We start from the raw sequence: 13039 nt of genomic DNA, 5'->3' as shown, positions 1-13039 counted from the left end.
CTTTAAATGGCTCCTGTACATCGAAAACGCAAAATTTAGAAAAAGTCCAAAACAAAAGTTGTTTCTAATGCCAAAACCTTCAATTTGAGCTGGAGAACCGTGATCTACAAAAGTTGAAAAAATTTTGAAAAATCGGTATGTGAGCCCTCATAATAAGAGGATTTTTTTTCATCAATTTTTTTTGCTAACATCTTTAAATGGCTCCTGTACATCGAAAACGCAAAATTTAGAAAAAGTCCAAAACAAAAGTTGTTTCTAATGCCAAAACCTTCAATTTGAGCTGGAGAACCGTGATCTACAAAAGTTGAAAAAATTTTGAAAAATCGGTATGTGAGCCCTCATAATAAGAGGATTTTTTTTCATCAATTTTTTTTGCTAACATCTTTAAATGGCTCCTGTACATCGAAAACGCAAAATTTAGAAAAAGTCCAAAACAAAAGTTGTTTCTAATGCCAAAACCTTCAATTTGAGACGGAGAACCGTGATCTACAAAAGTTGAAAAAATTTTGAAAAATCGGTATGTGAGCCCTCAAAATAAGAGGATTTTTTTTCATCAATTTTTTTTGCTAACATCTTTAAATGGCTCCTGTACATCGAAAACGCAAAATTTAGAAAAAGTCCAAAACAAAAGTTGTTTCTAATGCCAAAACCTTCAATTTGAGCTGGAGAACCGTGGTATAGCTCAATTTTGAAAAATCGGTATGTGAGCCCTCATAATAAGAGGATTTTTTTTCATCAATTTTTTTTGCTAACATCTTTAAATGGCTCCTGTACATCGAAAACGCAAAATTTAGAAAAAGTCCAAAACAAAAGTTGTTTCTAATGCCAAAACCTTCAATTTGAGCTGGAGAACCGTGATCTACAAAAGTTGAAAAAATTTTGAAAAATCGGTATGTGAGCCCTCATAATAAGAGGATTTTTATTCATCAATTTTTTTTGCTAACATCTTTAAATGGCTCCTGTACATCGAAAACGCAAATTTAAGAAAAAGTCCAAAACAAAAGTTGTTTCTAATGCCAAAACCTTCAATTTGAGCTGGAGAACCGTGATCTACAAAAGTTGAAAAAATTTTGAAAAATCGGTATGTGAGCCCTCATAATAAGAGGATTTTTTTTCATCAATTTTTTTTGCTAACATCTTTAAATGGCTCCTGTACATCGAAAACGCAAAATTTAGAAAAAGTCCAAAACAAAAGTTGTTTCTAATGCCAAAACCTTCAATTTGAGCTGGAGAACCGTGATCTACAAAAGTTGAAAAAATTTTGAAAAATCGGTATGTGAGCCCTCATAATAAGAGGATTTTTTTTCATCAATTTTTTTTGCTAACATCTTTAAATGGCTCCTGTACATCGAAAACGCAAAATTTAGAAAAAGTCCAAAACAAAAGTTGTTTCTAATGCCAAAACCTTCAATTTGAGCTGGAGAACCGTGATCTACAAAAGTTGAAAAAATTTTGAAAAATCGGTATGTGAGCCCTCATAATAAGAGGATTTTTTTTCATCAATTTTTTTTGCTAACATCTTTAAATGGCTCCTGTACATCGGAAACGCAAAATTTAGAAAAAGTCCAAAAATTTATATTTTTTAAATTAATTTTTGTTCTCTGTACAGAATTTTCATTGTTTAAAAAAAAATTAAAAATTTTCAGCCAAACTTTGAAGCAAATTTTAAGATTTTGGATCAATTTTTTTTATTTCTTCAAACCTTAAAAATTTTACTCAACTAACTCATTTCGCTAAAAAATTTTTTTTTTTTTTTTGTAAAAATTTTAATTTTTCAACTAAAAAATTATTAAAAGAAAATTAATTTTTTTTAAAGAAAATTTAAATTCAAATTCTAAATTCATTAATCATGTCGTGCCCCAAAACTTTGAATCATGTGCAACTCTTCGATGGGCGGCGCTTCATGCACAACAATCGCATCCACAGTCCTTTGATCAGCTCCCTTCCTCATCGCCTCTTCCTTCAACTTCTTTTCCGCCATTAATTTTCTGTAACTTTTGCTCATAATCGTACCCGGCGGCGGCAACTGATACTCCGGATGCTTATTTTTCACGTGATTCGTCATCAGCTGGTTTGCCGAAAAAGTTTTTTGACAAACGGGACACTCGTAATTCTTCTCGAAATGCGTTCGCTGATGAACTTTCACGTAACGTCTTGTTTTGAAGCGCGCCCCGCAAATTTCACAAGCGAAATTTCGCTCTTCCGAATGCAGAGCCACATGAAAATTGTATTTTTCCTTCTGAATGAACTCCTTGCCGCAAATATTGCATTTATGGAAGGTTTTTCCGGTGTGCTTGGCTCGATGGGTTCGCAGCGACGTGTGATAATCCGTCGTGTACTCGCAAAAATCGCATTTTAGCACTTTTTTGTGCTCCGGATGGATTTTACGGGTATGCGTTTCGACTTGTTGCGATGTTCGGAACTCTTTGTCGCAATAACGGCACTTAAAGGGGATTTTCAGGTGTTGCACTTGCATGTGAAAGAAGATTCCGATGCGCGATGAGAGCTTTGAGCCGCAAATGTCGCAAATGAAGGGCTTGTTATCGCTTGCCTGGCGTTCCAGATGATCTTTTATGTGACTTTGGGACCTTTCAACGCCGCAAATTGGACAAAGTCCCTTCGATTTGACACGTGAGACGACTTTTTCTCGCGTGGGATCCCTCTTTTTGTACTTTCCTCGAATGGGAGTTTGATTTTTTCCAGCATGACGGAGGTTTTTCAGTCGTGTACGACACCTTTGGACATGCGAAGTCATCAATTGGGGATATTGGAGCTTATTGCAGTGATCACAGACGGCTGTCTTGGCTTCGGGATGCTTGATGTTGTAATGTTGCAGTAAATTATTGCGTTCAATGTACATCCGATCGCACAAATCACACGTGAAACTTCGATTTTCCTTGGAACGGTACTTGCCGCGTCGATTTTTCGTCTGATTTTCAGACTGAGATTCCATTTCTGAGTGAAAGTTGGAGTCACTTTCATGTTTTTGTCATTTTGAGACTCAGTTTCTTCAAGAAAATTTAAATTTTCGACAAAAATTTCAGTTTTTATTTGGATCTCCTCAGTTTTTATCCGTTTTTGGACCCATTTGGACATCTCTTGTTGCGATTTTTCACATTTTTGTTTGAAATTTAGGGAAATCAGGAGTTCCGAGGAACATTCTTCACAGAAAACTTGCGGTTCGAGGTCTGATATTGCATATCCAGAGCAAATTTCGAAGGCTTCTTCATAGGAAATCGATGAATTTTGGTCATTTGCCACTTGAATTTCATCGAAAATGTGATTCACGTAGTCAGTTACTGGTTGGAGACAAACTCTGCAGACTCTATTATCGTCCGTCATCCTTAAATTTGATAAATTTTCAGGTAATTTTTATTTTTGTTGACTTCATGTTACGAAATTTTGTCATTTTGTTTACTTTTTTTAGAGAAACGGGCTGAAAATGGAACAAAACAAACAAATAAAAATTTTTTAAACATTGTAAGTCGCCTTTTTTGTTAAAATTAAATGTTTTTAAGACAATTTCCTGTGAAAATTTGTAAAATTTAGAAATGGTAAGTCTTTAAAATTATTCTCAAATCAAAATTTCATCTAAATTTCTTTGTAGAAACCAGAATTTACCGTGTTGGATCATTACACGACCCTCGGAACTCAGGTTGTTTCTTGCAATTATTGCCAAAAAGTGATAAGTTACAACAAATCAACGACAAATTTGGTCAAACACTTTGAAAAAGAGCACAAAAACGAGTCCTTGATAGAAGAAATCATCGAAGAAATTGAAGAAACGCCCCAAAATGAGACAAATTTCGAGCCGAAAACACAAACTGTGGACCAGTCGTGCCGAATTTGCCTCTGTGACTTGTCCGGATTAGATTTTTTTAGTCTCCAGGATTGTTTGAAGAACTTCAATGACGTCACTTACCTCGAGGTTTTCCAAAAATTAATGGGATTTGACGTGACAGAGCATGAACCGCAAAATTTGTGTCTGAATTGTGCGTCAAAATTAGTCGACGCTTTTGAATTACGTCAAAAATGTGAAGAAACGCAACGAATTTTGGACGAATTAATGTCTCAAGAGGCTTTTGAGGAGGAAGGAAGTCAATTAAAACTTGATATTGAGGCAAATGACGATGAAATTGTGATGATAGAGGAGCTAATTGACGATGAAAATGTCGAAATTGAGGAAAATTTGAATGAAATTTGTTCGAAAAGTTCAAAAAATGTTTCTAAAGATGCAGTTTTTGATGAAAATACGGAAATTTTTCGTTGCAGCTCGTGTGGATTAGTCTACAAATCCGTTAGAGCCTTGAGATCTCACTACAAAACCTCCCATCCGTCGTTAAAAACGGAAAAATGTCAATTCTGCTACATGAAATTCTTCCCGCAGCTCGTCGATATTCACATGATGCACTGTTCTCGTCGTCACTCCATCGTGCAGCAACTTTGCCCAGTCTGTGGCAAGGCTGCTTCTCGCAACCACATCTATCGACACATTGCACGTTCGAAGGCCATCGACGAAACGGGTCGCATTATCGAAAAACCCTTCGTTTGTGACATTTGCGGCGCCCGGGCAACCACAAAAAACGGCATTGGCATCCACATCAAAGCGCTTCACCTGAATTTTCGGATCCAGTGCGACTTTTGCGACGTTCAAGTCAAGTCCCGAAGCATCCTTGCCGCTCACATGCGACGTTTCCATCCGGAAATTAAGAAAATGCTGCGATGCGAACACTGCGAATTCCAAACGGCGAGTGCCCCGAGTCTCATCAGGCACAAAGCGGCTCATTTTGGGAAACGACCTCACAAATGCGATCGTTGCGACAAGCGATTTGTCACGAAAAACCAATTAAAAATCCATCAGGCGACACATTCCGATGCCAGACCGCACAAATGCGAAATTTGCGAGTCGCCGTTCAAGACGCGAAAAGCCCTGGGAGCGCACATGAAGACGCACAAAGCGCACGAATACGAATGTCCCGTGTGTCGAAAGTCGTATTTGACGAATCAACAAATGAGGCAGCACGTGACGAAAAATCATCCGGGGTTCGAGTTGCCACCGAGCGGAACGATTTTGAATAAGACGTGGCACGCGAAGAAGGCGGAATTCGAGATGAAACGAGAAATGACGAAAATTTGCATTGAAGAGCTCGAAGAAACGATATCAGTTGAATATTAAATTAAAAAAAAAAGATTTCCTTTGAAGTCATTTCATAAGTCCTCAAAAGCAAAAAATGTTTTTTTTTTATTTCTTCAAAAATCGATCAGATATCAATGGAAATCAACTTTAGAATGAATATTTATTTAATTTTAGCTTTGAAACCCATCAAAAGTTGGTTGAAAATTGACTTGAGAAAAAAAGTACGATTTTTGCTCCTCATATGATAAAATCGTACTTTTTTTTATTTCATCAAAAATCGATCAGATATCAATGGAAATCAACTTTAGAATGAATATTTATTAATTTTTAGCTTTGAAACCATCAAAAGTTGGTTGAAAATTGACTTGAGAAAAAAAGTACGATTTTTGCTCCTCATATGATAAAATCGTACTTTTTTTTTTATTAAAATCGTACTTTTTTTTATTTCATCAAAAATCGATCAGATATCAATGGAAATCAACTTTAGAATGTATATTTATTTAATTTTAGCTTTGAAACCCATCAAAAGTTGGTTGAAAATTGACTTGAGAAAAAAAGTACGATTTTTGCTCCTCATATGATAAAATCGTACTTTTTTTTATTTCATCAAAAATCGATCAGATATCAATGGAAATCATCTTTAGAATGAATATTTATTAATATTTTGCTTTGAAACCCATCAAAAGTTGGTTGAAAATTGACTTGAGAAAAAAAGTACGATTTTTGCTCCTCATATGATAAAATCTTACTTTTTTTTATTTCATCAAAAATCGATCAGATATCAATGGAAATCAACTTTAGAATGAATATTTATTTAATTTTAGCTTTGAAACCCATCAAAAGTTGGTTGAAAATTGACTTGAGAAAAAAAGTACGATTTTTGCTCCTCATATGATAAAATCGTACTTTTTTTGCTCCTCATATGATAAAATCGTACTTTTTTTTATTTCATCAAAAATCGATCAGATATCAATGGAAATCAACTTTAGAATGAATATTTATTTAATTTTAGCTTTGAAACCCATCAAAAGTTGGTTGAAAATTGACTTGAGAAAAAAAGTACGATTTTTGCTCCTCATATGATAAAATCGTACTTTTTTTTATTTGATCAAAAATCAATAAGATATCAATGGAAATCAACTTCAGAATGAATATTTATTAACTTTTAGCTTTGAAACCCATCAAAAGTTGGTTGAAAATTGACTTGAGAAAAAAAGTACGATTTTTGCTCCTCATATGATAAAATCGTACTTTTTTTTATTTCTTCAAAAATCGATCAGATATCAATGGAAATCAACTTTAGAATGAATATTTATTTAATTTTAGCTTTGAAACCCATCAAAAGTTGGTTGAAAATTGACTTGAGAAAAAAAGTACGATTTTTGCTCCTCATATAATAAAATCGTACTTTTTTTTATTTCATCAAAAATCGATCAGATATCAATGGAAATCAACTTTAGAATGAATATTTATTTAATTTTAGCTTTGAAACCCATCAAAAGTTGGTTGAAAATTGACTTGAGAAAAAACAAAGGATTTTGCTCCTCATATGATAAAATCGATTTTTGCTCCTCATATGATAAAATCGTACTTTTTTTTATTTCATCAAAAATCGATCAGATATCAATGGAAATCAACTTTAGAATGAATATTTATTTAATTTTAGCTTTGAAACCCATCAAAAGTTGGTTGAAAATTGACTTGAGAAAAAAAGTACGATTTTTGCTCCTCATATGATAAAATCGTACTTTTTTTGCTCCTCATATGATAAAATCGTACTTTTTTTTATTTCATCAAAAATCGATCAGATATCAATGGAAATCAACTTTAGAATGAATATTTATTTAATTTTAGCTTTGAAACCCATCAAAAGTTGGTTGAAAATTGACTTTAAAATCGACTTTTTTTGCTCCTCATATGATAAAATCGTACTTTTTTTTATTTCATCAAAAATCGATCAGATATCAATGGAAATCAACTTTAGAATGAATATTTATTTAATTTTAGCTTTGAAACCCATCAAAAGTTGGTTGAAAATTGACTTTGAGAAAAAAAGTCAAAAACGATTTTTGCTGAAACCCATCTGACTTGAGAAAAAAAGTACGATATTTTGCTCCTCATATGATAAAATCGTACTTTTTTTTATTTCATCAAAAATCGATCAGATATCAATGGAAATCAACTTTAGAATGAATATTTATTAAATTTTAGCTTTGAAACCCATCAAAAGTTGGTTGAAAATTGACTTGAGAAAAAAAGTACGATTTTTGCTCCTCATATGATAAAATCGTACTTTTTTCTCCTCATATGATAAAATCGTACTTTTTTCTATTTGACAAAAAATCGATCAGATATCAATGGAAATAAACTTTAGAATGCATATTTATTAACTTTTAGCTTTGAAACCCAACAAAATTTTGTTGAAAATTGACTTGAGAAAAAAAGTACGATTTTTGCTCCTCATATGATAAAATCGTACTTTTTTTTATTTCATCAAAAATCGATCAAAAGTTGGTTGAAAAGACATCAATGGAAATCAACTTTAGAATGCATATTTATTAACTTTTAGCTTTGAAACCCATCAAAAGTTGGTTGAAAATTGACTTGAGAAAAAAAGTACGATTTTTGCTCCTCATATGATAAAATCGTACTTTTTTTTATTTCATCAAAAATTGATCAGATATCAATGGAAATCAACTTTAGAATGAATATTTATTTAATTTTAGCTTTGAAACCCATCAAAAGTTGGTTGAAAATTGACTTGAGAAAAAAAGTACGATTTTTGCTCCTCATATGATAAAATCGTACTTTTTTTGCTTCATATGATAAAATCGATCAAAAATCGATAAAAAGTTGGTTGATAGAATGGAAATCAACTTTAGAATGAATAACCTTTGAAACCCATCAAAAGTTGGTTGAAAATTGACTTGAGAAAAAAAGTACAAAAACGCTCTTAAATTATTCGACATCCGATTTTTATTTCTCCGTAAAATGCTTCTGCACGAGCAACATTTCCTCCAACGACGGCACCTCCGTGACAACAATCTTCTCGACTTGCTTCGAGTGCATTCCCTGCCTCAACGCCTCCTCCCGCAACTGCTTTTCCTTCATCATGATCCGGTATTTTTTGTTCATAATCGCTCCTTTGGGCGGCAACTCGTACTCCGGATGATGTTTCGCCAGATGCTCCCTCAAATACTGATTCGTGGAAAAAGTTTTCTCGCAAACCGGGCACTCGTATTCGTGCGTTTCGTGATTTTTCCGATGATTTCGCAGATGTTTCGTCGTTTTGAACGCCAAGCCGCAATATTCGCACGGATAGGGACGCTCATCGCTGTGCGACGCCATGTGATTCTTCAGCGACGTACTTTGCACGAACCCTTTGCCACAAACGTTGCATTTATGGAACTTTTCGCCGGTATGACGGGCACGATGCTTCCGGAGACACGCATAATTGTTGAATGTGACGCCACAAAATTCACATTTGATGATTGCCAAGACGCCAGGATGCACGATTCGCGTGTGTTTGTTCAGTTGATGCGACGTTTCGAAGGATTCCGAGCATTTTTTGCACTTGTGACCGAGTTTCAGGTGAACTGTCGACATGTGACGCCGAATACTTTGAATCGTTGTCAATTGAGCATCGCAAATGTCGCAAACAAAATTCTTGGTTATCGGCATTTTGCATGCAATGTGCATGGAAATGTGAGAAATGGACTCCAGCATGCCGCAAATTGGACAAATGCGGCTTTTGATGGTGCGAGTTTTGCAATTTTTTACTTTTGACTCTTTTTTCGTGTAACCGGTTTTTCGTTTTGTCTTCCCTGTCTTCAGTCTCGCGATATAACAAAGGTTTAAATGAGTTTCGAGCTCTTGTGGATGTTGTTTCCGCTTGCAGTACTCACAGGTTTCGGTTTTGTTCTCCAAATGCGATCGATTCATGTGATCCAACATTTTTTGACGAGTTTTGTAGCATTTTCCGCATAGAGAGCACTTGAAATTCTTAATTTGTTTACTCGAATCGTCTTTTTTACAAGTAATATCGACTTGTTTTTCAGCTAAATCATCTTGTTTTTCAGCTACATCATCTTGTTTTTCACTAAAATCATCTTGCCTATCATCAAAATCCTCTTCAACACTGATGTTTTCCGCAAAAATTTCCATTTTGACGACAGTTTCTCGAATTTCTTGCTTGCATCTCAACCAATTTGCCAATTTTCCTTGAGTTTCTTCACATTTTTGCTTGAAATTAAGCGAAAATCGCAATTCTGACGCACATTCGTTACAAATTTCTTGTGGTTCGTCATCTGTGACCTCATATCCAGAGCATTTTTCAAAGGCTTGACGATAGGAAATGACTAATTCCGTTTTTTCAATGCGATCTGATAAATTTCTTCCATCATCCGTGAGAGATTTGAGACATGCACGACACGTTTTTGTCTCCGTCATCTTAAAAAATTCAATTTTTGATTAAATTTTAAGGGAAAATGTTGATTTTTACTATGAATCACTCCAAATTCGGGGAAATGTTTGTCAACAAATCATGAAATACGACGGAAAATGGACCAAAAATGTTTGAAAAATGAATTTTTTCTATTTTTACGTTAAATTTTTTTAATAAAAAAATTTTTTTTTTCTATCTTTTCATCTTGTAAAGTCCATGCACCTTCGTTTGATGTCGTCGCACGCCTTCTTTCGTCTTAAATTTGCCATCGCAGACCTCACAAGAGAACGGCGTTTCCGTACTATGACTCCCCATATGCTCCTGCAGCTTCCATTTCGTCACGAATCTCGCAAAGCAAATGTTGCATTCGTGTTTTTTCTCGCCCGTGTGCTTGCTGTAGGTGTGAACTCGCAACGAGGAGTGCGTCGCCGACATAAAATCGCAATATTTGCACTTTAGCAGGGGACATTTGTCGGTATGTTCGCGTCTTTCGTGCGAATAAAGCGTACTCGGATGCTTAAATTCCGCCGGGCAGTAACGACATTTCACGAATTTGTTCAAATGTTCGTTCCGGATGTGCTGGAGGATGTAACTTTTCGCCGTTTTTCGTGCCCCACAAATATCGCAGATGTAAGGATGCGTGATGACGTTGCCTTCGGCGTCTATTTGCTGCGATCGCTCAATATGCCATTTAATGTGGTACTGCGAACGTATTTCCGCGCAAATGGGACACACTTCTTTGCGATTTGAAGAGTTTTTGGCCTTTTGTCGTTTATCGGAGACGTTTTTTGAGTCGACATCAAGCATCGTACAGACTTTAATGTGTGGTTCGAACGTCGTTGGGAAGAAAAGTTGCAGGCAATTTGGACATTCAAGTCGTTTTTGGTCCGAATGATGTGTTTCGTGATGAATTCTAAGCGCAGATTCAGTTCTAAAAGTCGTTCCGCAGTATTCGCAGGGGAAATTCATGACTTCTGGCAGGGATTTTATGTTCAAATCTGACTTTTTTCTCTTAATGACGACAATTTTTGTGGGTTTTATCTCCGGTTTGTACTCGATTTCCTCATCCATGATGCTTTCTTGACCGTATTCGTCGTAATTTGATGTCGGAATGCCTTCGACATACTCGAAAGGAGGCTCTTCGAGCAAAGGTTCCTCATTGACGGCAGTCTCAAATAGCTTATCGAGCACTTCTTGCGTTTGGTAGCACTTGACACGTAAATCGAAGGCCATCATTAGCTCCGTTCCGCATGACAAACACATATGTTGGGGCTCATGCTCCTGGATATTGCATCCCGTGCAGCTGAGAAATGCTTCGGCGAACGTTGTGTCGGGATATTTTTCCAAGGACTCGTCGAACTCGTAGCATTCCTTGCGTTTTTTCGGCAATTTTTGCAAGCAGAGACGACATAAGGCCTCTAAATTTGCGGGATCCATGATTTTTTGCAAGAAATTTCTCCCCCAAATTACTTAAAAAGGTAAAAGACGCGCTGTTTTGTTTTTGTTTACATAAAATTTTTTGACAGTTTTTCCATTTTCAGGTCATTCCAAGATTTATTTACCGCTAAACTTGCTTTTTTCGAGCTCTACAAATTTTTTTTATGGAAAAACCTGTAAAATCTTCGGCTTGGAAGCACTTTGACATCACAGAAGATGCGAGAGCTGCCTGCAAACATTGCACCAAAATCATCAGTCATCATGGCAGGACGTCAAATTTGATAAAACACATGAAACGCCTTCACATGGATGTTCTAACAGGAAAGCCCAAAGCCATTGAAAATTCTCAAAGGTTGATTTTTGTGCCTGAAACGGACGTTTTTGACTCGAGAATTGAAGAAATTACAGAAAATGTGTCAAAAAGTACCTCGGAAATGTTTGAAGACTCAATTATTGAAGAAACTGAGGAAGTTTTGGTATTAAATCTTGATGTTGTGTGTCGTATTTGCCTTTCAACGTGCGATTCGGAGGCAATTCAACTCACATCAGAGTTCAACACGGAAGTTACTTACCAAGAAATGTTCAAAATTTGCACGGATTTTGAATTGCAACCGAATGAACCGCCAATTATTTGTCCAGAATGTGCCGCCAAACTACAAGTTGCCTACGAATTAAGACGTTTGTGTGAAGAAACGCAAAAAATATTGACAAACAAGCAACAGGAAGTAACTTACGAGGATGAAGAAGCCCAAACTGACGAGGAAATTGTCATTATCGAAGACGATTCTTGTGAAAAAAGTTCCGAAAGTGAGCCGAATCCTTGTTTCGAGTGCGATTATTGTGGTTCCCTGTTCAAAAGTCGCTTTTCTCTCTTCTCACATATCCGTAAAAATCATCTGAAAGACAAAAATCAACCAGAAAACATTAAAAATAACCCAAAGCCACATCATGTTGTTCGAACTTTTCGTCCACAATCGCGAGAAACTCCCTTTGAATGCGAAATTTGTCACAAAACGTTCACAACGCGCGACAATTTGCGATTTCACGAAGCTTCTCACAGCGATGCTCGACCATTTTCGTGCAAAATTTGCCCGGCAACGTTTAAAACGAAGAAAACTTTGGGTGTTCACATGAAGTCGCATCGAGCGCCAGAATACGAATGTCCTGTTTGTGAAAGAGGATTTGTCACGAATCAGCTAATGAGGAATCATGTGACGAGATTACATCCGGAATTTGAGTTGCCGCCGCCAGGAACGATCATGAATAAGGCGTGGCGGAAGAAAAATATGACTCAGGAGGTGAAAGAGAGTTTGAATAGTTAATAAAATTATTAAAATAAAATGAAAAAGGTTTTTTTGTTCGAAAATTGACAAAATATGAATGGAAATCATCTTCAGAGCAACTTTTTATTCAATTTTAGGCTTGAAATCGATCAAAAATTGACTTGCTGAGAAAAACTCGATTTTAAGTGAGCATGAGGTAAAATCGAGTTAAATTTTATTTGTTCGAAAATTGACAAAATATGAATGGAAATCATCTTCAGAGCAACTTTTTATTCAATTTTAGGCTTGAAATCGATCAAAAATTGACTTGCTGAGAAAAACTCGATTTTAAGTGAGCATGAGGTAAAATCGAGTTAAATTTTATTTGTTCGAAAATTGAGAAAATATGAATGGAAATCATCTTCAGAATGACTTTTTATTCAATTTTAGGCTTGAAATCGATCAAAAATTGACTTGCTGAGAAAAACTCGATTTTAAGTGAGCATGAGGTAAAATCGAGTTAAATTTTATTTGTTCGAAAATTGACAAAATATGAATGGAAATCATCTTCAGAGCAACTTTTTATTCAATTTTAGGCTTGAAATCGATCAAAAATTGACTTGCTGAGAAAAACTCGATTTTAAGTGAGCATGAGGTAAAATCGAGTTAAATTTTATTTGTTCGAAAATTGACAAAATATGAATGGAAATCATCTTCAGAATGACTTTTTATTCAATTTTAGGCTTAAAATCGATCAAA

General features: G+C 35.4%; 4 protein-coding genes across 4 annotated transcripts; 2 read left to right on the top strand and 2 right to left on the bottom strand.

Moving 5' to 3' along the window:
* Nucleotides 1-1750: 1750 nt before the first annotated feature.
* Nucleotides 1751-3085, bottom strand: LOC134831685 (zinc finger protein 226-like). Its single transcript, XM_063845482.1, has one exon. The coding sequence runs from the start codon at nt 2951-2953 to the stop codon at nt 1844-1846; it is 1110 nt and encodes a 369-aa protein (XP_063701552.1). The 5' UTR covers nt 2954-3085; the 3' UTR covers nt 1751-1843.
* A 369-nt stretch (nt 3086-3454) lies between these two features.
* On the top strand, nt 3455-5218 carry LOC134831682 (zinc finger protein 737-like). The gene is made up of 2 exons (XM_063845479.1): nt 3455-3554; nt 3608-5218. The coding sequence occupies exons 1-2, from the start codon at nt 3552-3554 to the stop codon at nt 5174-5176; spliced, it is 1572 nt and encodes a 523-aa protein (XP_063701549.1). The 5' UTR covers nt 3455-3551; the 3' UTR covers nt 5177-5218.
* A 2448-nt stretch (nt 5219-7666) lies between these two features.
* LOC134828968 (zinc finger protein 62 homolog) lies at nt 7667-11089 on the bottom strand. Its single transcript, XM_063841960.1, has 3 exons — nt 9783-11089; nt 8030-9601; nt 7667-7706 (listed from the first exon to the last, which is right to left on the bottom strand). The coding sequence occupies exons 1-2, from the start codon at nt 11016-11018 to the stop codon at nt 8114-8116; spliced, it is 2724 nt and encodes a 907-aa protein (XP_063698030.1). The 5' UTR covers nt 11019-11089; the 3' UTR covers nt 7667-7706; nt 8030-8113.
* Nucleotides 11090-11140: 51 nt separating this feature from the next.
* On the top strand, nt 11141-12341 carry LOC134831684 (zinc finger protein 182-like). The gene has a single exon (XM_063845481.1). It carries the CDS (start codon nt 11183-11185, stop codon nt 12338-12340), a length of 1158 nt encoding a protein of 385 aa, XP_063701551.1. The 5' UTR covers nt 11141-11182; the 3' UTR covers nt 12341.
* Nucleotides 12342-13039: the final 698 nt, after the last annotated feature.

The sequence above is a fragment of the Culicoides brevitarsis genome, chromosome 2 (assembly GCF_036172545.1).
Source record: "Culicoides brevitarsis isolate CSIRO-B50_1 chromosome 2, AGI_CSIRO_Cbre_v1, whole genome shotgun sequence".
Classification (NCBI taxonomy): domain Eukaryota; kingdom Metazoa; phylum Arthropoda; class Insecta; order Diptera; family Ceratopogonidae; genus Culicoides; species Culicoides brevitarsis.
This window is presented reverse-complemented; position numbering and strand designations above follow the sequence as displayed.